The 26,264-nt window shown below is 32.8% G+C and overlaps 2 protein-coding genes across 3 annotated transcripts in view; both read left to right on the top strand.

Moving 5' to 3' along the window:
* Positions 1 to 24,484, top strand: part of Smp_168850.1 (metastasis-associated protein 1 (mta1),putative) — a gene marked incomplete at both ends in the record, with an annotated part of 35,870 nt that extends 11,386 nt beyond the window's left edge. Inside the window, 8 exons of one of the 2 annotated variants that reach the window (XM_018792853.1) lie at positions 2,200 to 2,290; positions 4,981 to 5,160; positions 10,054 to 10,380; positions 12,319 to 12,435; positions 17,207 to 17,349; positions 19,247 to 19,619; positions 21,665 to 22,179; positions 23,526 to 24,484. In XM_018792853.1, coding sequence (XP_018644364.1) covers positions 2,200 to 2,290; positions 4,981 to 5,160; positions 10,054 to 10,380; positions 12,319 to 12,435; positions 17,207 to 17,349; positions 19,247 to 19,619; positions 21,665 to 22,179; positions 23,526 to 23,528 — 1,749 coding nt within the window. Of the gene's footprint in view, positions 1 to 2,199; positions 2,291 to 4,980; positions 5,161 to 10,053; positions 10,381 to 12,318; positions 12,436 to 17,206; positions 17,359 to 19,246; positions 19,620 to 21,664; positions 22,180 to 23,525 lie in introns of both variants that reach the window. The other variant, XM_018792855.1, reaches the window with a different exon arrangement.
* Positions 6,045 to 6,335, top strand: Smp_188270 (metastasis-associated protein related; the record flags this gene model as incomplete). Its single annotated transcript, XM_018792856.1, has 1 exon — positions 6,045 to 6,335. The coding sequence occupies one exon, from the start codon at positions 6,045 to 6,047 to the stop codon at positions 6,333 to 6,335; it is 291 nt and encodes a 96-aa protein (XP_018644581.1).
* Positions 24,485 to 26,264: the final 1,780 nt, after the last annotated feature.

Raw genomic sequence — 26,264 nt, forward strand, 5'->3', positions numbered from 1 at the left:
TATCTATAAAATAACTGAGCTTTTGATTTACACTATAAAACATCGCCATTAAGAATAGAGGATATTAGTAGCCTACTAGTTTTCGGTCACGGATGTCTTCGAAGCATAGTTCATGTACTCTGGGACCACTGAATGGCCAATGCTGAGGTTAGGTGTAGGATACTTGGCAAAATTAGTAAATTGTTCGACAAGGTAGGTAGTAAACCTTTATTAACTGAAGTGGTTAGAACATATATTATTTATGTTAAAGTCTTTATTCTCTATATGTTTGTACGTTATCATACGTGCTGCAGACTGACAATCGTTGTGTTTCTCAACAGAGATTCTATGCTTTCGATTGTGCGATGACATATAGGATACAAAAGACTGGTAATAACTGGGCTGTTAGCGTTCATAGGTTCAATATTTACTCAGTTCACCTACAACATGATTTTGAAAGATTAGTAAAAATCTGTTTCTACGGTGATGCTTCGCAGCAAACCGTTGAAAACTTCTCTAGTTTCTGTAATTTACATTTGTAACATGTATCAACCAATGGAATTTTTTATGTTCAGTCCGCATATTACCCTTCTGTACCTATATGTAACTTTGCCTTTAAACTGATACCATTCGGTGATTATAGATATAATATTACATCTGATTCCTTGTTAAATAAACAACATATCCATGTCTGTCTGTAAAGGCCGTAGTTATGCATTTAATGAGTTAATTCTAATGAGGTAGGGAATCTTCAACAACTGATGTAGTCTGGACATGTGTTACGTATGTCCAACCGCCGCCTACCTCGACGAGCGATGTTGTCTGGTGTAGGAGTAGGCTGGAAGTAAGGTAGTGGCGGCCAAACCAAAACATGGCATCAGTTCACGAAGTCATTGTGAATTGGACTAAGCCATGTTAATGGGTGTAGATTACTTGATTGGGGTCCACGTGATTATCGTAACAAACTCTTAAAGAAATTGGGTGACACGGCTTAGAATTGTTCGCGGTTGCTCAGGCAAATTTACTCTGTCTTCCCTTGATACCTGAGTCTCAAAATCTCTGTGTACTTTTCCGTTTCTTTCTTTTCCACACCTATTATTTTCTAATACTACAGATACCATTACTACTTCTACTACTTTGTGATTTGTGATAATTTTATCTAACTGTGATTATAGGTAGGTACTTAAATCGATGCATATATGTGTCAGATTCTACGTTGCAAGTGACTGACATTTGTATTGTTTCCGTAGATAATTTCTTTGTACATTATGACAGTATAATGTATTTATTACATTTATCATCATTTCACAAGTATGTGAAGAGTTCTTTAGTTTATTTGATTGTTGTTGCCTTTTGTTTTTAATGTGTCTTTGATGTATTTCTGTCGAAACTCTATTGAAATAGTAAATTGCTTTGAGATTATTCGTTATTTGTGATATTCAGGTTTGCAACAAATCAAAAGTGTTCAAAATCAGAACATAATGAAACTTTAGACCATTTAGGTAGTACCTGTCGCTAATTTATTAATGGGGTTCACTAGTATCTGATGTATAATTTTACCCAGGATTATATTTAGATGAAGTCACCTCTGGCTTTATTAGAACACATTGTTTGAATATATTATGACAGTACAAATGACACGTAATACCCTAAAAGGCCTCATTAATACTGAAATACTTTTTGTCCAAATGTCTCATGAAAACCAGAACCCACTGTAGTTTCTTGTTTCTCTCTTAGTGATCAGAATTGGTTATATTTCGTGTTAGATGAACTCTGTAATAATCCCATTTTACGCTTTTTGTGTTGATATACACATTTTCGATTAGCTAACTAGTTGTATTTCTTTCCATCCATGTCCTTATTCTTATTGTTGCTAGTGTCCCACCTTTTACATCCGCAACCTACTTATTGATCGCTTTTTTCTTGCTTTTATTGATGGTCAAGTTACTCGTTATTTTTCAGGTCTATTGATTTTTATTTATTGATTGTAAATTTCTTGTTATACATATTTAATCTCCGGTACTATACAGATATATATCATTTACTACAAGGCTTTATCTTTCCATTACTGACGCAATATGTATTTTAAAATTACTGTTTGAGTTTCTTCACTTTTTTGAGGGTAAAATCACGAAAATTTACAAATAATTAATTGAACTACCTTACAATTTAGCCACGTCATTAAACGATAATGTTACTTGTTTTCTTTTAAATCTGTAGACTCCCACTGGTGCTGTTGAAGCTAAAGTTGCCTGTTACTACCGTAGACGTGATGTATCCAGTGCTTTAATTAATCAGGCAGAGAAATACTGTAGGTTCTTATTGAATTTATTGTGTTCTGTATATATATATATTGGATTGATTATTCTTCATAACACGCCATCCTGTTTTCATGTTCCTTTAAAACCGCCAATTTACTGTTTGTGCTCAATATCTAATACCAAAAACTATACAACGTCAACGACCATATGTCACTATAGAATAGAGTAGCTAGTAAACTAAATACAGTTATGGTCAATATTCAGTGTGAAAACACAGTTCTATTCTACTTTGAAGAAGATTCACACCAACATTTTAAAATCATTTCATATTTTTACTCACTTGCAAGTGTGATATAAACGCTAATAGTTATATTTGTGCTTTATTGTATTGACAAGATAATTTCGTTAAAGCTCTTACCTTCTTTATTATTCGAAAATACCTACTGTACGATTCACATGTAATCAATTTTTTTGATATTATAATCTTATAAGTCAATGACCATTAATGACAACCCTTTTTTATATATAATAATGACTTTTGAATTTAGAGATGGAGAACTGAAATGAAAGGAAATACAAAAACGAACATGTATATAGATTTCTCCTTATTAGTATGACTGTTTAACTAAATTCTAATGATCAATTTTCTTCTGTACAACAAGAGAAATCAAGCATTAGACTTATCTATGCTGTTTTGGAGACAAAGTGGTTTATGTGCGATTCACTTTATAGAATGAAACTCTATGTCTTATTGAGATTTGAATCAAAGTACCGCTTTGCTGTGCACGTAGTTGACCTGCATTTCTTACTGACCGGTTGATTGTCTGTTTATTGATATGTTAAATTGAGTTTTGTTTATATCTAAATGGAAGAAATTTCTTCTAAATATTTTTTACACATTCGTCATTCACAGTAGTACTTTAATTTCAAGCACTGTAAAGTTTTAAACCACACTCTCTTAATTGGTTATTGCTAGCACCAAACGATGTTATATTCTTTCCATTCGGACCCACTGGACTTCTCTTAAGTTAAAACTGATGAATCACAATGGCTGCTCTCATATGTACTAAATAGGATGACGCCATGTTGGTTACACGAGTCAACCATCTTGATTCTTTAGTTTTAAGGTCATGTCTGTATATTTATTTAACACTGGTTCATCCTATTGTTTGTTTGTCTGTTCGATTTTACTGCTTGTCCATATGTAACTATACATTTGTATACTATAATTGTATGTCTGTTGATATGTCTTGTTTACTATCTCATATATATCTTGTTCACATTCCTTTGGGCACATCCGATAAAAATTAACAGGGAGGTAATCTATAATTAACGTAATTCTATAATTTTGTTAAAAATTAGTGCTTTTTAGACAATTGTACCATGCATAAACCATAACTATAAAACAGTAGGAAAACAATGGTTGTAATATTGAGTAAAGTTTTCAGGTATATTTTTTGAATAGTGAAATCGAGTGATAAAAACCCAACTCCATAAAACAGATATGCAACGTTTTTGCATTAGAAAATTGCCTCAAAGCACACAAATATAATGTTGTGTGAAGTTTAAAAGTTATGTTATTTCCCCTACATACAGGAATTCCAAATCTATTGTTTAGAGATATTGAGCGTAGATTGAATTACACTTGAAATCATTTGCGTGTTTATTTCTATCGATGATAGTAACGATAGTAATGCGAAAAGTATCTTTTTTATGCCCACTGCTTGTATATTTATGTGTATACAGTTTAGCTTTATATTTCCATTTCATTTTATATTTTCTAATATAGATGGCAGTGATGATGATTATGATGAAGAATGTACAAATGAAATAACCAATTCAAATAATAATGATAATAACTCCAAAGAAGGCTTAAAACGCTCTAATACTGCAATCACTGAACAACAAAGGCATCAGTTAAAACATCGAGAATTGTTTCTTTCACGACAAGTTGAATGTCTACCAGCTACACATATTAGGGGTAACATATTGGACTATTTTAATTATATATGCATTTTTTTATGTATTCATTGTCTTTTTTGCTTGTTATCCAATATAAAAATTTCTTTTTTGTTAGTTTCATTCTTTGTTTAATTGTGCTAGGATTTCGCAACTTACCGTTGAATCACTACCACATATTAGATGATTTAAACAGTCACCAATATATTCTAACTCATAGGATATAATTTATATTACTATTCATTTGTATTAAGAATATTTTCTTACTCAGTAGCTTGTAACATGTTCTTCAGCTCAATGTATTGTATGTTGTATATTTAGATGAACTTTTGTATTCCGATTTCGTGCCTATCAGAATTTATCAACAATCTTGACGAAACTCAATTTTTTCCTGTAAAATTTCTGACTTATCAAAACTTCTAAATTATTATTATCTTTATCGAATTAATCTGGTCGTCTGTTGATATTATGTAAGAATGTGAAGTATGAAGACGCTTTTAGTAAGATGAAATTCAATAGGATATTTTTGTCTATCTACGATTAAGAAAAGACTATGTAACTGTTTTATCACTCTATCCTTTCATCTTTTAATTTGTTAACTAAATTAAACACCAGCGAACACATTGTTTGAGAATCTTCAAGTTTAAGGTAGGATATTGTGGATTATATTGAGTATATATATATATATATATATATATATATATAACAGTGTTTTGATTAATGAATCATGTCAGGTCTAGTTTAATGCTCTTCATAAACTGATTATTTGTATTTTGTTCAGGTAAATGCTCTGTTACACTACACAATGATGCAGAACCATTGACAAATTACCTAGTCAGAGATGAGGCATTTTATTATAAACTTATATATGATCCCACTTTGAAAACTCTTCAAGAAGATAGAGGTTCAATGAGAATCGGATCAGATTATCAGTCTGAGATACAATGTTTACTAAAATCAAGTAAATTGCTTTCCTGCTATATTGGTTGCTTATTGATTAGTTTATGTATTGCAGCTTTTCATTCGCTTATAGTTTCTTTCGTTTTTTCATACTCCAGCATAACTTTCACATTATTGTTATTTCACGTTCCTCAAAATGATGAGTAACATTCATATTATTCTTGCGAATATTAGAATTCTATGTTTAAGCTATATATATATATATATATATTCCTTTTCTCCTGAACCTTCAAGGTCAAATGTTGTGTTCTGCCGTCCTATTCCACTATTTTCACGTTTGTAATCCTAAACTAACCAACAGTACAAAGAGAGGAAATCGAAACTGCGTGGTAAACTTTATTATCATTAGCGGAATATTGATGTTCACAGTTTATACATATATCCATGTCAGATTTACAACTTATTAAGCATTTCATAAGTATCAATGCCAATGTTAGACTTGATGGTTTCAAATGAATTGAACCTTTGATACAAAACTTCAATTTGTCAATTAATTTTTCAAATAATCTTGAAATTTACATAAGTGCAGTGTTGTTTCAAATCTAAGTGGTCCTACTGAGGAAGTTTATTAAGATTTAAATAACCATAACAAATAATGACGCTTGCACTCTAAATAGTGTTGAGAAAAGGTTTGATTTAATTGGTTCTGTGTAAAATGTCATTAGAAATTGATATAACTGACAACTTAGTTGTGTTAGAGAATAAAACTAAACATTCTGAAATAATAAGCTTGGAACAAAAAAAACTTATCACTGTAGTATATTAATTTCCTTCAGATTGGCTTTATTCTATAATCATTGTACAATGATATCTTAGAAAAGTGCTTGAAAATTGAATTCAACACTAAGAATTCTTATATTAAGTCCTAAATTCAAATTCCTTTTTATGTCGGTTGTAGAATCAGAAGATGTCCGATTAACTGAAGTACATGAAGAGTTAGTTTGGTCCCCTTCCCATTCATTAACAGCTCAAGAGATCGATATGTTTTGTTTATTAGCCAAAGCCGTTGGTACATACGGTCGTGCACATGATACTTCATCGTCTACTAAACAACCACTTCTACTAAGTGCTACAGCTTCAGCTTCACGCGATATAACTCGTCAACATGCACATGATATACTTCATGAAGCCAATTACGACTTGAATAAAGCCATAAATCTTTTATTACCCGGTTAGTTTGGTTTTATTTGTTTCTTTAATAAATGTTGACAAGTTATTCTTGTAATGAATGTTGGTTCATTACCTTCTGTTTGGGCCAACAGCTACCTCGAAAGGGTTTTTGTTTTTTTTCTTCCTAATTTGGCTTGTTTTCGTGACCCGATGTAAAGTTCATCAAGACTTCTCTCTCTCTCTCTCTCTCTCTCTATATATATATATATATATATATATATATATATATTATCGATATAGACATACAAACAAACATGAATGTTTTCTTATATTTATCTGTGCATATGTATATATGTATGGATTCTATACTGACAAAGAAAAATCGATCGAGTTAAGGTGTCTAGCATCCTGTGGAGAATATAATTCTATGCTTATATGTATATATCACTGTTGAATAAAAAAGATGAATACTCATTTAAAATTACATGAGTAAAGTACTTAACAAATTTATAGGCTTGACATAAGAAATTCATTCAGTATTGTTTCTTTGAATCTTCCCATCGATTTATTAGGACTGCAACTGGTCAGTCTCTAATTGGCATATGTGCATACTGTACGTATTGCCTCGATATAGCCTTAATTCACAAGCATGGTAAGCAGAGATGTATATATATATATATCTATATATATATATATATATATATATATATATATATAAACTTCACCCCATTGCACAAGCAAGTGACTATCAGGACTCAGTGGCCGAGTGCACAAGCAAGTGACTATCAGGACTCAGTGGCCGAGTGGATAACGCGATGGCGTTTGAAGCTAGGGTACTGGGTTCGAGTCCCAGAGTGAACATCAACTGTGAGATGCAAGTACATCCAGCTGACGAGCCCCAAATAGGACGAAACGCACGTCCTGGATTCCACTGCTAGCCACTATCCATCTCTGCTTACCATGCTTGACATAAGAAATATTATAGAAATACATCAAGATTATATCATCTTTACAATTTGAGGGGTAATTCTCAAAATGAAATAATTATATATAACAGATATTTAATGTAAACGAATATGTATATAGCTGTTTATCATTTAATGTATGATTATGACACTTTGAGGATAGTTTGCATTCAATTCTGTTAACGATTGAAAGAATTACTAATATTCAGAAGAGGTTTTGGTGGAGATTTCAGAATTTTCATCGTTGAAATCATGAGTCAATTGAAGCTAGACCACCATGGAAAACCTGGAAGCACTGGACGGCCGTTTCGTGCTATTGTGGGACTCCTTCACGAACTTGCCTCGCGAGATTTGAACCCAGGACCTACCAGTCTCGCGCGCGAGCACTTAAACGGTAGACCACTGAGCCGGCATCCAACGGTGTTAATGTCTAACTTCAACCAATCCACGAAGTTTGGGCAACCGTTCACCAATTATCTTCAGTGAGTGGTTATCTCACAACAGGCGTGGTTGAACTCCACTGGTCATTGCTTCTCACTAGAACTCCAGGACATGTATCTTCAAGTTAGTCACTAGTGAGCATATGATTATAATCAGAAGGGGTTTGAAGTTGAAGTTAGACATTAACACCGTTGGATGCCGGCTCACTGGTCTTTCGGGTATGTGCTCTGGCGTGAGACTGGTAGGTCCTGGGTTCGAATCTCGCAAGGCAGGATCGTGGATGTGCACTGCTGAGGAGTCCCATAATAGGACGAAACGGCCTCGAAGCAGTGCTTCCAAGTTTTCCATGGTGGTTTAGCTTCAATTGACTCATGATTTCAACTATGAAAATTACTAATATTTTAGCAATAATGTACACACTGTAATTAACGTACACCCAATCATTATCAAAGTACTCAAGTTTCACTATGACTACATTGTCTTTGATAAACTAGACGTTAATGTTAAGCACCTTGCATTTTTCAGTTGACATATTTCTTTTTACTTTCTAATTATTGATGAGGCGCAGTTTTATGTATTTCTACAAGTCATTCATCTGATTTGGTCGTTAGTGGTAGTGTTTTTATCTAAAGTGATACAACTTTGATTGAGATTGTAGATATAAAGCTATCTAGCTGAGTAGCATTAATACTCAACTTTCAACTATTTGAGCATAGGTTTGAAATTTTAACTTAGAATCTTTATAGCAGACTTATCTAGGATGTTTAAAAATTCTACAAGTGTGACTCAAAACTTAATTACACATAAATTTCTAAATTTTAACGTGTCGCATTGTTGTTATCATTACCCATGGGTATCTTTCAGCATTATTGACCATAGCTAACTGTGATTCCGAATAATCTAACTTCGTAATCATGACTGACCTGATAAAATTCGGCAAGCGCTAATTATTGGTCAAAATGATATTAACGACTTTCTGGTAGCTGATCAATTTAAACAGCTTTGCTTTTGAATATACGCCTTATATTTTTGCGTATTTTCGTCACTCGGGAAAAGATGAATATGAACTAAAGAATGGATAATGTTTCTAGTGTTTTGTCTCTTCAAGAGTAATCATACCGTAATAACCTGTACACAATAAGTATTGTCAATGAAATCCTATTCCTTTTGCAAGTTATTAGGAGTCATAGTTGAGGTGACACTCTAGGATTAGTGTATGTCGGTCCAAGTTGTTAGACCTCGCCACCATTAGCACAGCATAGTATGTATCACTGACAATTAAAATTAGACATGAGTAATACATCTAAATAGCGGAACTAATCGAAGAGTGAAGAGAATTTAGTGACACAGAATTTAAGATTTAGAGGAGGATAAAAAATAACTTCAACTACAAATGATATCTATTCCACCGACTCAAATCTAGAAGTTTACATATTTCGACATGACTTAGTCTAAAAGTCAATGCTATTATTGACTATTGCTTTGTCCTAGTCTAAACCCCCTTCTATTCGTATACCAACTGACATTTTACGTCGAGGTAAATAAAAAAATCTGGTTAGCCCTGACCAATTGTACTTGATGTAGTGAGTTCATACCCCAGTTCACCCTAGTCTGAAATTCCAACCGAATAGTATTCTAATAAGGAGCTTTCAAAATATTCATTTCGTTTATACACCTCTTTTAATGGTTCAGTTCATTAGATCTGTTTTTATTGTTAATTTGTGGTTATGGTGTTTTACCGAATAATAAAAAGGTTTTTATCATTAAATATATAAAGGAGAATATCATAATGACTCACTGTCTCCTCGCAGAGGTGTTGTATACCAAATTGAGAAGACGAAAAGCGAATGTCCGATGCCTTAACCGGGTTGGTGGCTACGGAAGATCCATTTAGAGGATATGGGAAGTCCCGACTTCAAACCAATGGTGTATGAACCTATTGTTGGTTACCAGCTACCATGGGACTGCATCTCGTAACGTCGCTCCACTGCCTTGTGGATTAGACCTCTCGATCAAAGGCTCGGAAAATGGCTCCCTAGGAAAACCACCTGCTTCGGTTTTGGCGTCCGGGCAGTATTCCAGCCCAACTCACACAAATCGAATGACGAAGTGTGGCGTATATATATTTGGTGTCTCCTTGTGCCAATTTTTATGTACTTACGCCTGTTACCCCTCGTGGAGGAGCATAGGCCTCCCACCAGCACTCTCTATTCAATGCTTATGTGGTTAAATAGATAAATAAATAATATGTTCTTACTTCAGTAATTTTAAATTGTATACAACATGTAATATTATTATATTAAAAGGATACTGTCTTATAATCTGTATTATTATTAAAGAAAATTTTAATTAATACAATAATTAATATTTAATTTCAGGCGGTCAACCTATTATTTATCGTGATCAATTAGAAGATTGGTCTGCAAATGAAACAAATTTATTTGAAGAAGCATTAGATAAATATTCGAAAGTATTCGCAGATATACTTTCTAATTGTTTACCATGGAAAACTCATAAATCGATTGTTGAACTTTATTATTTTTGGAAAACTACAGATCGTTATGTTAGACAACGTCGAACTAAATTAGCTGCTCAGGAACATAAATTAAAACAAGTTTATATTCCGAATTATAATAAACCTAATCCAGCTGTATTATATCATAATACGGACAAAACAATTAGTCGACCATGTGAAGGATGTGGATGTGAGTTAATTCTTTCTTTTTTCCTTTTTTCCCTCAAAAAAGAATAAAATTTGCTATTTCCTTGATAATTTTGAATTTAATTATTATCCTGAGAAAGTTCAGGCAAATTCGCTAGACGAAACGTTGGAATTATTTAAATTTCAACCGCGGAGATTATTTCAAATATAATTTTCACACATAATGGCTTCTTTATACTCGGCGCCCAATTTCTGTCTAACTATTTGTTCTAGTATTGACTGATATTCGTATAAATCTACTATTATTTCATTCATATCTCTTAGCACAATACACTCATCAATTAATTTAATTTGATTTTATATTTCTAGTGTTACACAATCACACTTTTAAAGTGATTCATTTTCTTGAGATATACACATAAAATAGGGAAAATATTCATGAAAAAAGGATTAAACTAACTGTTTAGTTGTCAGGACTAATTATGTTCCGTGAAATGTGCTTATTAAAGGTCGTCTGAGCTACACTTGTTTAATAATTTAAGTTTTCGTCACATTATTAGTTCTTTGTCCTTCCTATCTTCATCATACTAGGTTATGAGATTTCAGTGAGTTTGAAAGGTTATTTGTTAAAGTTATCGACTGTCTCTGTTGTTATTTCTTATTGCATATATGTATTTTTTCTTGTTATATATTTGTCAGTTTTAGAAGAAACCTTTAAAATTTTAGTTTCAGTAACCATAAGTTTCTTTACTGAACCTCCCTTAATTAGATGATGATCTTGTGCAAACAAATTGCACTACTGGATAAATACTTTTCAAATTTGATGTTCTAGATTCATATTGTAACATTTTTCCTATGTTTGTAGTTGTTCTTTTTATTTTTCACATGTGTGACATAATTTAAAATAGCATTGGTATTATATTTTCTTACTTCCTCGGTGTCTTCATATTAGGTGATTTCTACCTTGCTACCATAAAGACGTGGGTTATGTATACACAAAATACATATAAATCTCACTCAATGTGTAACTTTTGACTACTGTATTAGGAAGTTTCAGTCAACTAAGTTATAAATCTAAATTCACCTCAGTCCCTTACGTTCAATATTAATACAGTTTTTAAACCACTCCTGGATGTATAGTAAAAACATGTATACCGTTTCTAATTTTCTAATTTTTTAGATGATGTAATGTTTTATATTTCAAATGCTAGGTACTTCATACGGCATTAACATTTTGATCCCAGTAGTTTGATTGGTTTTAACTGATACAGTGATTGCATAGACTACAGATTTAAATTACCAATCACACCATTGCTCTATACACTTACTTTAAGATAAATGGACAGCATATCTTTTTGCTTAAGATGCTGACTGTGCCAATTAGTTCTATTTTTACACAGTGATAAAGTTTGGTCTTTCCAGTAACTTCCCCAAGTTGTATGTGCAAAACTAAAGCCTACACACCTTTCTTAGTTTTTTTTCATTGTATTAACTGTGTTTGGTTTTCTTGACTTTTGAGGCTCACATTTCATGGACATTGTCTACTTAGATATGTGGTTCAACTTGTTAACTATTGAATTTTGCTTTAGATTTTTATGAAGTTCAAATGCCTATCGATTTCTTGTGTAAGCGAATGAATATAAGTTCACTGGGTTGTTAATTGATTGACGTTATTTGATTATTCGTATATAGATAGGTAAAATAACCAAGTAATAATTGTCGAATCGCGATCCCATCTCCTAGATGTATTTCCACTATTATTTGCTGAGAAATTTAATTCTTTTTTTGTCATACTGCAACAAAAAATTAACATTAAGTTCCCAGATATTTTCAAATCGCCTTATAAAAATCTCTTCATTTCAAGAATAATTTCATCATTATATCAAGAATCCCATATTAATGAATTAACTAACTACCTGATGTGTTTATTTATACCCATAGTTGTCTTATGAGAACATTTGTTTTCATTTATTAATTCAAGCATTAAATTCCTCTCAATGGTATGCATGGGGTCCATCGAATGCTAACTCTCGTCTATGTACTGATTGTTGGTCTTATTGGAAACGTTATGGTGGTTTGAAAAGTATTGAATCTAAAGGTAATTTATTTAATTTAATATATATAATACGTTATATAATGTTGCGAGTTGCCATAGATATTGATTTATTTGTTTATTTTATTATTTTTTTAAAGCACGTAGCAAAGGAGAATTATCATCAACATCATCACATGATACAATATTAACTTTATTTAACTATCTATTTATTCGATATACATGTTGTCTTGTTTAAGGTAGATATTTAGTATTTATCGAAAGGATACATATATTGACGTAATATTGTCTTAGTTTCATGTATGTGGCATTTTTCTCCTAGAAATTTGACGATTTACCTTGTAAGTTGCCACTACTATCATCACGAACACATCATCGGCTACATAACAACTAAGGGTAAAAAAATCATTGGGAATTTGTTTCATTTCTCTTTAGTCAAAGTAAAAAAATTAATGGTTTGTGGATTTGTAATCGTTTCTGCCCTGTGATGCACGGTGTCCAATTTTGATATTAATATACAATCTACTTATTTATGAGTCCAATCGGCTGGAATAGGGAAAAATCTAAAAGGGAGAAGCAAGTCTATTGACTAAACCAGCCGGAGATGTATGTATACATATTCATACATATGTCCATTAGATAATTAAGCCATCGATTGTGTATGTCTCATTCCGTAGAAATCCAAGTCATTTCTTGGCTTATCAATCACGTGCACTTATGATATGACCGATAGGTCTGGCATCTTGGATTCATCTGAAGAGATTAGAAAAGGGATATTGATCCATTCCAAAGGACTTCAAATTGTATGTTGTAAATAGTTTATACTTTTTGTTAGTATTAAACTAAAATGCCGCAATCGCCAAGTAGCCTTTAATTTTCAGCTGTTTATTGACTATTATTTACTTTTGTTGTTGTGATCTTTCTTCTCCTAAGATATTTACGATTCCTCTTCTTTATGATGTAAAACTAAAATGAATCAACTATCATATATTTTTTTATATACATATCATTCCGTTTATGAACTTGAAGAGAGCAGAAATAAAAATTTGTACAGAGTATAAGTATGAATTCACTTCATTTCATAAGATTCTCATCAGCCGCTTTCAATCTAGAATATTTTGAAATCAAAATTATCAAAATTAACCTAGGGAAATGAAGCTTATTACAAGTGAGTGTGTATTATCAGAATAAAGTGAAAATTCCATTAGGTTTTCTCAAAATTGGACATTTTATTATTTTTCTTTTGTTTTTTTACCTGTTTTATCTTACAATTGTTTTTATCAATATAACTTATACTAATGATTTTGTTATTTATATTGTTAAACACCATTCATTTCAACTGTACAGTTAATTGATACACTTTATCCACTACCACCAGCTATCTGGTTAATTTACGCACGTTTACTTTACATCTTGTCAATCTTTTTTAAAGCTTAAGTTTCGGAACTATCTTATACTCTTTTTATACTCCAAAAATTCCTTCCTTATTCTCGAATCATATTGTCTATCCCTAATATTTTCTACAACAACTAATACTATTATTACACCTAATGTCTTGCCATTTGTGCCAAATTGATGTGGCAACTGGGATTTATATTTATGCCCTAGACTCTACATTCTTTATAACTGGTTGAACCGAATCGACTTCCTCTTTCACTATAACAATTTATACTCAAGCCTCAAGTTCTTTGTGTGATTTACTAACCGTTTGAAGTCTCAAATAGCTATTCAGTCGCAAAATTCTTATCACTGATCAATTACAGTAATGATAAAAAGCATAATAATAATTGTTTATTGATTAACTTATTTATTTAAACACAAGCATTGGCACAAGGAGACACAAAATATATATACGCCACACTTCGTCATTCGATCTGTGTGAGTTGGGCTGGAATACTGCCCGGACGCCAAAACCGAAGCAGGTGGTTTTCCTAGGGAGCCATTTTCCGAGCCTTTGATCTGGAGGTCTAATCCACAAGGCAGTGGAGCGACGTTACGAGATGCAGTCCCATGGTAGCTGGTAACCAACAATAGGTTCATATACCATTTGTTCCCTCAGGATACTGATCCTGGAGTCACAGTGCACCACTGGTTTGAAATCGGAATTTCCCATCTTCCCTAGATGGATCTTCCGTAGCCACCAACCCGGTTAAGGCACCGGACACTCGCTTTTCGTCTTTTCAATGTTGTATACAACACCTTCGCGAGAAGGTAGTGAGTAGGATTTCTCTCGTAGTGTCTGTATACGTGTGGCCATGTGAGAGTATTTCGTGAAGGAGAGTGGACTCTCCCCGCCCTCTACCGTGTCAGGACATTTGATGTTCTATTTGTTCTTATCCAAGTGGTTCAAAATAACTCTTATTCATATGATAGTTGACGTCTTGATCGCCTAGAACATTTGCTTGTCAAGCATAAAAGTATCATATGTTTATTTTTACTGTTAATTACTGGGTATTCTTATTATTGTGATCCTTCAACAACTTATATATACATCTTATCCAGTCGAAGTCTCATTGAAATTAGTCACTTGAGATCTTTGTTGCACTTCATTCTTGTAGTATTTTATGTTTACATAGCTAATCGATAAATACAATGATAGCAAAATCTGTTTGACATTTGCGGCCATATTTGTGTCAGATTTTCATAATCAATAAGTTTGTATGCATATGCATATATATATATTGATTTTTGTCAAAACAGTATATATATATATATATATATATATATATATATATATATATATATATATATCGTTCCATATCTCACTCGTATTCAGTCACCGTAGTTTTTTCATTTTGTTTCGCAATTTTTACGAATGAATTCTCATTATTAATATCCTGTATTCATTACATTTTGTTTGTTCTAATAACTCGTCATTATTTAATTGTTGCCTGTTTATATTCCTTTCCTTGTCGTTCTCTGTAAAGCATCTGTTTATAGTGTTTCACTGTTTGTTACCCATCAAAATGTCATTAGTGATAAAGTCCTTTAATACGATTTGGTAATTTGTTCTTTATTAATTAGTTGAACTGAAGTGATCATAGTCTGTTATCAAATAGTAGTCTTTTTGTACATAAATATCACTACTCACTGGAATGTTGCAATATTTATGTCACTTATGTAGTCGATCGGTACGATATGAGTAGAAGTAATAATCCGCCCTAGTTTACTATATAAATATGTGGCTTGATTATCAGTACCATAGAAAATTATAAAATCATAAGTATTCATTCTCTGATACCTTCGAATTGTATCCGTTTATACTCGATCTGCTGAGAAAATGATTTAAATGCTGGAATTTATGTACTAGGAAAATCTCAGATGACTAAATTGTGAATCTTTATCGAATGAATTGTAAATATCTATATCTAACCAACTTTTCTCAAGTAGATGGAAACATGGATACTGCTTTGCACTCTTAAGTTTTACTAAATATGTTAAAAAGAATAAATGTTTAATATTTAATTCAATATTAGACATAATAACCGGTGAATGTCAATGTGATATCAAATGATTATGACTTTTTGCAGTTATCCTACTGATATATAATAATGACATAATAATAATGTACCGAATTCACTAGGTTACTAAAATTAATTAACGTACCGAGAGCATGTCAAAAGCTTAATTAAATAAAATATGAACCGTGCCTATGAAGCATTACTATCATAATCGTATTACAGAAAATGAAGACAGAATTGTCAAACTAGAATCAGTGAGGATACTTACATCCAATTTTTTCATCTTGGCAACATTTATATATATATATATATATATATATATAGTGTTTGTGTTATAAAATATGATCGATATTCCGGAAATGATTCTTGTCGTGCTTCGGTAATGTCGTAGTATCCGTTGTTGTTTTTTAGTTTTGAAATATTGTAAAATATCTGAAATTACGATGAGATATTCATCTGAATTATACACTCTCAGCACTCACAACCTATTCAATTGTAACACAAACACATTTCTTTTTCGCTTTCGAAATCTGCTTTTTATAACTAGTGAGATCGGGGCTTTTTATAGCTGTTTTGACGCTATATGTGTCTTGTAGATACTGATACGACTTGGTCCGTTTGACTACGATAATTTTTGTGTTTCAAAGTTGATGTATCAATATTTCCAGGAAAGGTTTTTTCTTTACTTAGATCGTTTTTTCCTAAAAAGTGTACCATTCTCTTGATGATATCATCCAAGTTGTTTGTTTTAATGAAACAAATTGTGACCTATAGTGTAAACTGTATATCTTTGGATGACTTTTGCTTTGTTTTCTGATATCCAATATAGAGTTCTTTACTGTATTATTCTATAAAAAAAATGCAGTCATACACAATAGAGAACCTGGTACATATATCCATCGATCCAAGTTGACAGTGACTACATTAGCGCAGCTAAATGAAACTATCAAATCATATCTCAGAGTAGTAAAAGTAGTAACAGTATTAGTGGTAATAGAAAATATTAGACGTATAAGATATGACTCAAAAACAAAATATGGATTCGTAAAATGAAAATAAAATGTTAATTTACCAACTTGGGATCTAAGGGAGGACAAAAACTGAATGCACTAGGGGGGCTATTGTGAACAATCCTGAATCATGTTCTCCAGAACCTCTAATCATCGGTTACGATAGTGACAAGGACTTCAATGTGATAGTTTAAACCTACCAACATATCTCAGTCTAGGAGTCAGTGACTTCATAGACTGATGTAATGTTTTAATTTGACCACTCCTAACTTTCCTAAAGAAGTCATTTAATATTAGTTGTAAATATGATTTCTTAACTTTTCTCATACATTATTTTATTTTTAGAGCGTCCTACTACAACCTTGCGCACTCAGCAACAGTTGAACAGTTCAACAGTTGAAACTAATTCAAAATCTGGTGGTCCTATTAACATTACTGGATCAGTGAATCATCAATTCAAATCTCATTCTATTGGTTTGTCGAGTGGAGTAAGTGATGTAAGCTTTTTGTTAAGGATTTAAAAAATAGTCGTGACATACTTTGTAATCAATTTCGTTCAATAATAGTTTGTAATTGTACTACTGAGAGAATTATAATAAGTATTCTGACGAGTTATAACCACATAACTACATAAATATAACAATTTTTTTAGTAATATAGTAATTTTTCTCTCTCCTGTATTTACAATTATTAATTCAATAAACGGATCGATGTTAGAACACCATTGGAAACCTGGAAGCACTGGACGGCCGTTACATCCTAGTATGGGACTCCTCTAACATTGAGAGCACTGAACAAAACCCTTCATGTTAAACAAATACTATTAAAATGCAGTTAACTTTGTGAATTGTATGCCTGGAGTTAGATTCTTATCAAATAGTGTTGTATTTATTCAAAACACTTGTGTTGTTAGTCATCATTAATTTGTGTCTTTATTGTTATATATATATATATATATATATATATATATATATATATATATATATATATATATATATAGTCAGCTACAACGTAGAACCAGGCACATATATGCATCGATCCAAGTTGCCACACCTCATTAGCACAACAAGGTGATCACCAAATTTATAGAAGCAGTTACTTCACTAGTAGTAATATGTAAAGGAAAGATTGCATATAAGGATAATACAGGAAGGAAGAATTAGTTCGTAGAAAAAAGGTATAAGGTAATTTTAATCTCACGGTTTAAGGGAAGAAAAAGAGTGTATACACCTACACCATTTTGATCGATTCTGAGCCATGTCATCTGTTACCTATATTTTCAAAGCAAAAAAATTTTATGTGATTAACAAAAATTTCCAGTTAAAAGTAAACAAGTTACTCTCATTTGAACGAAAATCGTCTACTATACATAAGTTTGAAAAAGTCACCTGTATTTTATTATATAATAGAGGGTATAAGATAATGAGTTTGTCGTAATCCCTGATATCAAACCAATGGTGCACATGAGCTCTAGTATCCTGAAGGAACGAATGGCGTATGAACCTATTGTTGGTCACCGGCTACCGTGGGACTGCATCACCTCACGATGCTCCACTGCCTTGAGTGTTAGACCTTTAGGTCAAAGGCTCCAGGTGTGAGCCCCTAAGAAAACCACCTGCTTCAGTTTGGGCACCTGAGCAGTATCACAGCCCTCACGCAAATCGAATGACGAAGTGTGGTGCATATATATCTGGTGCTCCTTTGTACCAATATTTATGTGTTTAAGTAAATCGTGGAGATAATCATTTGTTTTATTTCACTTCACGATACTTGACTTGTGTTAAATACTCAAACAACTTTGTGTAAATTCGTTCGTTTATGAGAATTGAAACAGAGGTAAACAGAAACTGCGGTTACAATCTATCCACCTACTGAACTAAACTACTTAATTAACGTATGATGCCTTTTTAAGCTCTTTAACTTATCTCTTTTTTTTCTTACCCCTATCGCTTTTAACAATTTGTTATCACAGTCATCATCACATGAGTGATTAATATGAAACCCCCCTTTCTCTTTAACACACATATACATAGTTATTCATGTACATTCAATTCTTATGTGGCCAGTAGTGTTATCATACCTGTCAGTCACACTCAATTTTTATATATGTGTATCTATATGTATATGTCCGTGTTTGTATGCTTGTCTGTCTGTTCATACACCTATATCTAGAATTTTTCTCCAGTGTTGTCAGCAGAATTATTAGTTTGAACTTCCATAAGTACCAAATCTCATGTCGTGAAAGTACTCGCATACATAAATATTCATCAAAACTCGAACAGTTTTGGATTTTGACTAATCTTCACTTAACTATGATAGTTTTAAATTATTGCATCACTTAAATTATAATGAGTCGTTTTTTCTGCACTTTTGCTACTATTTCAGGCTTTGGATGGTGGTGACATTGATATATATACAAATGATCATCATCATAATAATAACACATCTGCTACAAACATGACTGATAATGCTAATAGTAAATTAATTGATGGATCTGGATTCTTCGGTACTTTAGCCGGTACTCCAAGAGGAACACAATGCTTTAGAACTCCGTCCATTATACGTCTAGCACGCATACTTTGTCCAAATCTTGTTCAACCTCTACGTTTAGCTCGACATCCTGGTGGAGTACCAGAAATTTTCTCATCTAAGCAACAAATCCAACATGAAAGCAAATGCGATGAATCTAATCTAACAGGAACGGATAATTTGTCTGAATCCAATATGATGTTGATGTATGCAACACTGAAAGCTGCTGGTCAGTAGTTGTGATGATAATCATAATAGTACTAATAATCAAATAATAGTTTTTTTTTCAGTCTGTACTTTATTGTCGTTTGTACCAAATATTTGTATTCGTTACAGCATACTTTGATAAAACTCCAGCATCTATTTGTATGTGTCCATGTTAATCAACTCAAGATCTTACTTATTCATATTACTCATTGTGGAGGAGCATAGGTTGCCCACCAGGATTCTCCACCCAACTCTGTCCTGGGAAATCTTTTCCACTTGTTTCAATTGCCATTCATTCTTTCAGTGTCTGTCTCCGATTCCTGATGCTAAGTGATCTTTTGACTCCAGGATTCCAAGCCAGTTAGGGTATGCAGTTTGATGATTTCCTCAATGTATGTCCTAACCGCCCCCAACGTCTTTTCCTAATTGCCTCTTCATCAGGAAGCTGGTTTGTTCTTATCCACAGTAAGCTTTTGTTGATGGTATCTGGCCAACGAACATTGAGTATTTCGTGTAAACAATTGTTTATAAATACGTGCACCTTTTTGATTATGGTTGTAGTAGTTCTCTAAATTTCAGCTCTGTTCAGTAGAACTGTCTTGACGTTCGTATTGAAGATTCTGAGTTTGCTGTTGGCTAGTAGTTGTTTTGAGTTTCACATGTCCTTTACATGTAGGAAAGCTGCCCTTGTTTTGCCAATCCTCGCTTTTACATGTGCATCAGATCCTCCTTGTTTATCAACGTGAAAGTTTTCACCTCTTCCAGAGTTTCTCCATCAAGTGTGATTGGGTTGGTGTTCTCAGTATTGTATTTGAGGATCTTGCTTTTTCCGTTGTGTATGTTGAGGCTTACTGCTGCAGGGGCTGCTGCCATACTGGTTGTCTTCACCTGCATTTGTTGGTGTGTATGGGATAGAAGGGCCAGTTTATCTAAGAAGTCCAAATCGTCTAGTTGCATCCAAGCTCTTCATTGTGTTCAGTCCATCCCTTGAGGCGTGGACTTTTTCATAATCCAGTCAGCCACCAGAAGAAAAAGAAAGGGCGAGCATAAGCAGCCTCGTCTGACTCCGGTCCTCATTTGGAATGCATCTGTCAGCTGTCCTCCATACACGACTTTGCAGTGTTGTCCGTCGTATGAATTCCATGTGACTTTTATGATCTCAGGTACACCTTAGTTGATGTTTATCGGCAAATTCCATTCATTTCGTTGTTCGTCAATGATCCATAGTGTCACAATTAGGCCTGTACACAACCGATCCTTGCGGAGTCCGGCTTGTTGATTTCGAAGTTGGGCGTCTTCCTAATCTTTCATCCGGTTCTTCAACACTTGAAAACTTTCCCTGGTCATATTTTTTCAACTGTCTCTGTTCATAATTTAAAGTACTGCTCAAATCTATTCACTGATCGATACTTATCTTCCTATTATCAGTATGATATTTGTAAATCAATCGGTTACGTTATATAGGTTAGGCTCCGATGCTGTTCACTGTTGGAATTTCTCCCTAATCACAATACTTTGTACTTATTTCGGTTTATCAGATTTGTCACATTTATTCTGGATCCATTGTTTTGAAAAAAAATAATGGGCAAAGACTTTTTTCTTGCTAATCACGTAGATCGTCCTAGCCTCTATTTTGATAACAAAAGTTGAGGAAATAAATTGCTTAAGATCATCACTTTTTCGTAAGCCTTATTTTTTATTTGTCTTGTCTACCTACTTATTAGTAGTTAAGTAGTGCCTATGTATTTCAGTTACCTCACACGTTGTGTGTAAGAAAATATTTTTAATCCTTGTGTTACAAATCAGTCACTTATGTGCGTGTCAAATACAGCAAAATTGTCTTCGCCAAAAGGATTAAGATCTTATTGATGTGGCTACTAAGTTTTTATATAGGATTACCATCTACTGGATAGTTCTCACTTTACTGATTGCTCCATGTTGATCACGATGGTTCTCTGACACATGACGTCCGGAATATGCTTTCTAGAAGATTAGTGTTTCATAGTTACCTTACAACATGTGAACTATCACCAAGCTTTTACTTTTTATACATTTTTACAATTTTAGCTCAGCCTATAATATCACGTATACGAGATCCGTCGATTTTATTGACTCGACCACGAAGAACACGACGCTTAAACGATGTGATTGATTTAATGGCTTCACGTAAAGGTATTGTGTTTCAGCCATTAGATCTTTCATCAGCTTTAAAGTTGTCAGTTGCTAATGGTCCTGTCTACGATCGTAAACGTCCTCATTCACCTGTCTTTACTAATGCACCATCGTCGAAAAAATTACATGAAACTGACGATAAAGTAAATAGGAGTAAAAACTCATCAATGTTGACAGAAAATATCACAAGTGAAAAGTGTTTAACTAATGGAAGAAGTACGGCATCTGTTATTACTAAGTCCGATTGTTCTCTTTCACCCACCTCCACTGCTGTTTCATCCAGGCCTAAAAAATCAGCATTTACAACTGATCCTAGTTTAATGAATCAAAATTTAATTTTAACTAGTAATGGAATTTCTACTGATGACAGAACAACAATCATATCAAAATTTGAATCGGAGCTTATTCAGGTGTGTTATTTTTCATTGATTTATCTAGAAAATATATCTTTGATGCTTTCAATTTTAAGAATAAAAAGCAGTTTCGGAATATACCTTTATTCTAAGTTGTTTCGGTGTCAACTTGTGACTGACTAAACCCAACCTGTTTTGCTTTATCATTAAAATATTAGTTTATTGTTGAAAGTAGAATATCATGGCCTTTATTAGTCATTTGAATGGTCATAATTTAACGTCATTCAAACAATACGATACTTGATTTTTTACGCTTTATTTAAGTATGTAGTTTAGTTTAAGCCTTTATTTAATCTGATTTATTCAATGACAAATAATCTTATACTTTCTATATCAATTGTACTTCCTACTTTCCTGGGATTTTTCAATACATTTTAAAATTCAACACAACCTTGGCATAGAAACTCACCACGTTTTACTAAATACCAAAGTTGACTTCGCAAGTCAAATGTTCGTGTTATTTTTCATAGACTGGACGGTTACCGTGTTATTGCTAACATTGCTGACTACCATCTGTGTCTTCACACCCCGTTTGTCTGATGATTGAGATTGAGTATGTAGAATCCTTTCTTCGTCCAAGTTTCCTCCATTTATTTCTGAATTCAATACATAAAACATTTGTACTAGATACGCATCCTGTAATATTGGTACCAACTAAAATATATTAACTAGCAATTCTCTATTCAAAAGCTATATATCATCACTCAAGATTGGTATTTCTCCCTGAAATTACTCTCTAGATTATCGTTGATAAGATTGTTTAACAATTAATTGACTTTTTTCTGTAAATAGTCAGACATGAGTGCATATTAGCTCGATTCAAAGCATAATCAGAATCCTAGCAACGGAACTTTTGGGTGGTCAGAAAGTGTATAGTTAACTTTATAGACACCTAACTAACTTTTTACCTTACCAATTAGCAGAAAGCTTTACACAGATATTGGTCACCCAATGAGATACCTAACACTTATCACAATCAGAAGCTATTAAGATCTGTGATGTGGTTCTTATACTTCATAGTCATACTGGGACAGTAGCCAGTCTTGATCTTATCGTTATCTTTTAGTCAACTAAAGAATCGCGATTTCCGATTAGTACAGCGTTTCTAGATACGTATAATAAACAAACTTAACCGCATTATCCATCTAATTTATGATAATTTTGAATCTTAACCATTAATGGTATTTAGAATTTTATCTCTATTTGTTTCTACAGTATTTAACTTTTATAATGTTTCTTTTATAAACAAACAATTTAAATTATTTTTCGTTTTCATATTTATCAAATTGAATTTCTGCTTATAGAATCCCCAATATTATTCTCTCTTTGTTTTTCTTTAATAGTAACTCCACCAGGGTCAAAGAATGTATTCAAATCAAATTTACTTAACTAATCAACAGTTCCCTGTCAAACCGATGTAAACTTGTGTGTTACTCTCTCTTTCCATCCCTTCTCCAACTCCACCTCTTTTTCCATTGCCACTTCTCTTTGAGAAGAGTTGTTTGGCGTAACCGATACTCTCTTATGCACTTGTGTTTTTTCTTTTTTGTGTTATCAGTGTTATTAATAGTAACTAACCACGTCTAAAATGATGGATGGTAAAAAAAGGTACTAATCTCCTATTTTTCCTAATGCCTTTTGTCTTCTCATTTGTATTTGTGAATCTTTATAGTCTTAATTTTGTGGACTGAGGTTCTGTATTTTTATGTTATTATTAGTATTACTATCACACTATTATTATTGTTATTATATTATTATTACTATATTTACTGTTTCGTAATTTCACTTCCCTGAAACACTACATGCTTTTGTATTGATAAAAAGTTATTCATACACTTCGCCGTACCCATGACTTTATTCCAACAATGCTTTTTTGTGCGCGAGTGAATGATTTACCAGCTATTAATATTCAATGCCTGTCCTTGATACGTTTTTTGTATGCTAACGATGATATTAAAGAGTTGTAATTGTAGTCTATTTTATCTGACAGTTTCTTTGTCTTAAATAAACTCCACTAATTGTTAATATTTTCTTTTCAAGAAAGTGAAATTTTACCACGCGGAACTAAACAAAAATTTCCACACACACCCTACAACTTTTTGATGCTTAGTGTTAACAAACCAATGAATTTTGTAAACAAACACTGTGTATTATGGAATGTTGTAGTGATTTTAGACCGTTTATCTCATTTGGGAATGAATATCTTCATTTGTCCATTGTATCTAAGCATTTCACTTACGCACATCCACCTTTATTGCACTGTATTGTTTTTTCTTTCAAATACAGGCTTATTCTATAGATATTTCTTTTTAAGAGTCCATATTTCAAGTGATACTTTATTGTTAAGTCTCTGGTTGATAAGTTATGCTTTCAGTAAGTTTTGTTTTCCTTTCACGTTGCGTTAAGTAAGAGTGAATAACGTCTATAAGGTAAAAATGTGCAAAGATTCTTGGTGAAACTAAATCCTATTTCATTCCACGTTTGATTAGTCGTACTATGCATTTCAGGAACTCTAATGATTATCATAATTTTATACAGAACTAAAAATCTGATTTATTTTTCTCAGTACGATAAAGCATTATGATTCAGTAAAAATGATGGAATTTAAGTAGTATGAAATACCATGACATTTTCATCCAGCATGTTTAAATATAAATATTTAAACTAGAATTAATCGTATCATATTAACTCCTCTACTTTTTACAGAATATTGTCAGTGATGTTATTAAATAGTCAGAGAACAGAAAAATTGATGACATAGATTACTCATAACTATTTTCGTTAGTGATTAATATTTAACTTTTATAGATATAAGATGATCATTCTTGGTGAAGGTTTTGTTTTATCCGAATTGCTTATTACCTATTCTTGAAACAAGAATCCACTACAATTCCCAAGACGCGCAAAGTAAGAGTATCAAGACTGGTACAAGTGGAGATTTATTCACTCCAAAAACACAACGATGACTCTAGTCGAAAATACACTCATTTATGTTTGGATTTATACACATATTTGATTATTGATTAGTTATTGTATATGAAAAATGCCCAGAATTATCATATATAGCCTATCAAGCTGTATATAGTTCACATTGATTCAATACAAAGAACATCATATCTTGAATAAACATCAAACTAAATATTATACTGAATAATTATCATATTGAATTAAAAACGAAATTAATATTGAACAAGAATTACAATGAGTGAAAAATGTAATTTTATCTTGTCATATCAAGTTTATGTAAGATTTTAGCGATGTTTCCACAGTCGACAAATAAATAGATTTCATAGTTGAATTCATGAGGCAATTGAAGGTAGACCGCCATGGAAAACCTGAAAGCACTGGACATCCGTCTCATCCTATTGTAGCACTCCTCAACAGTGTGCATCCACGGCCCACTGCGGGGTCGTGGATGCACACTGTTGCTCGTTCGAAAAATTGAAACACAAGAAAAGCATTCACTGTTACTATTTTCAATGAAACTTTAACATAGCGATATGGAAACAATCCTCACAGGATGCATATATTTTAAAAGTGATTGATCAATTTCACTTCTAAACATCGATGGAAGGATCCAAACAACCAATATATATGAATCAAACTTTAACATTAGAGATGCTACAGTATTCGGAGTTTGACAATTCCTTTACACGTGACACCCTTATAATCGAAGTATGGCAACCCAGTCAGATCAGAAGTCAGAAACGGAGTGGTTTGAAGATATGTTTGGAAGACTAGTGATGTATCGGGAAGCGTTTTATCTAAGCTGGTTAACGGTTGCAAAGGATGCGTAGGACGACGTAATCTGATGCGGATTCATAACCGAGCGCCTTCAGCTAGGTGTGTCCAGTAAAATTAATGAGGTCAGCATCAAATGTCTAAGACTTGCAGAACTATTTATTTTGGGGATTTATTGACCGCTACAGCATTATTAGCAGAAATTGAGTGACCCTGTGATAACCTTAGCTGAAGTCATGGCGAAATAAAACGTTATCCAGAATAATCACTACTGAAGATTATAAAAATGATGTCACAGTGATCAGGGATCAAATTATGAAACCTATGCAAATCGATGTGCC

This window comes from Schistosoma mansoni (genome assembly GCF_000237925.1).
Source record: "Schistosoma mansoni, WGS project CABG00000000 data, chromosome 1 unplaced supercontig 0210, strain Puerto Rico, whole genome shotgun sequence".
NCBI lineage: Eukaryota > Metazoa > Platyhelminthes > Trematoda > Strigeidida > Schistosomatidae > Schistosoma > Schistosoma mansoni.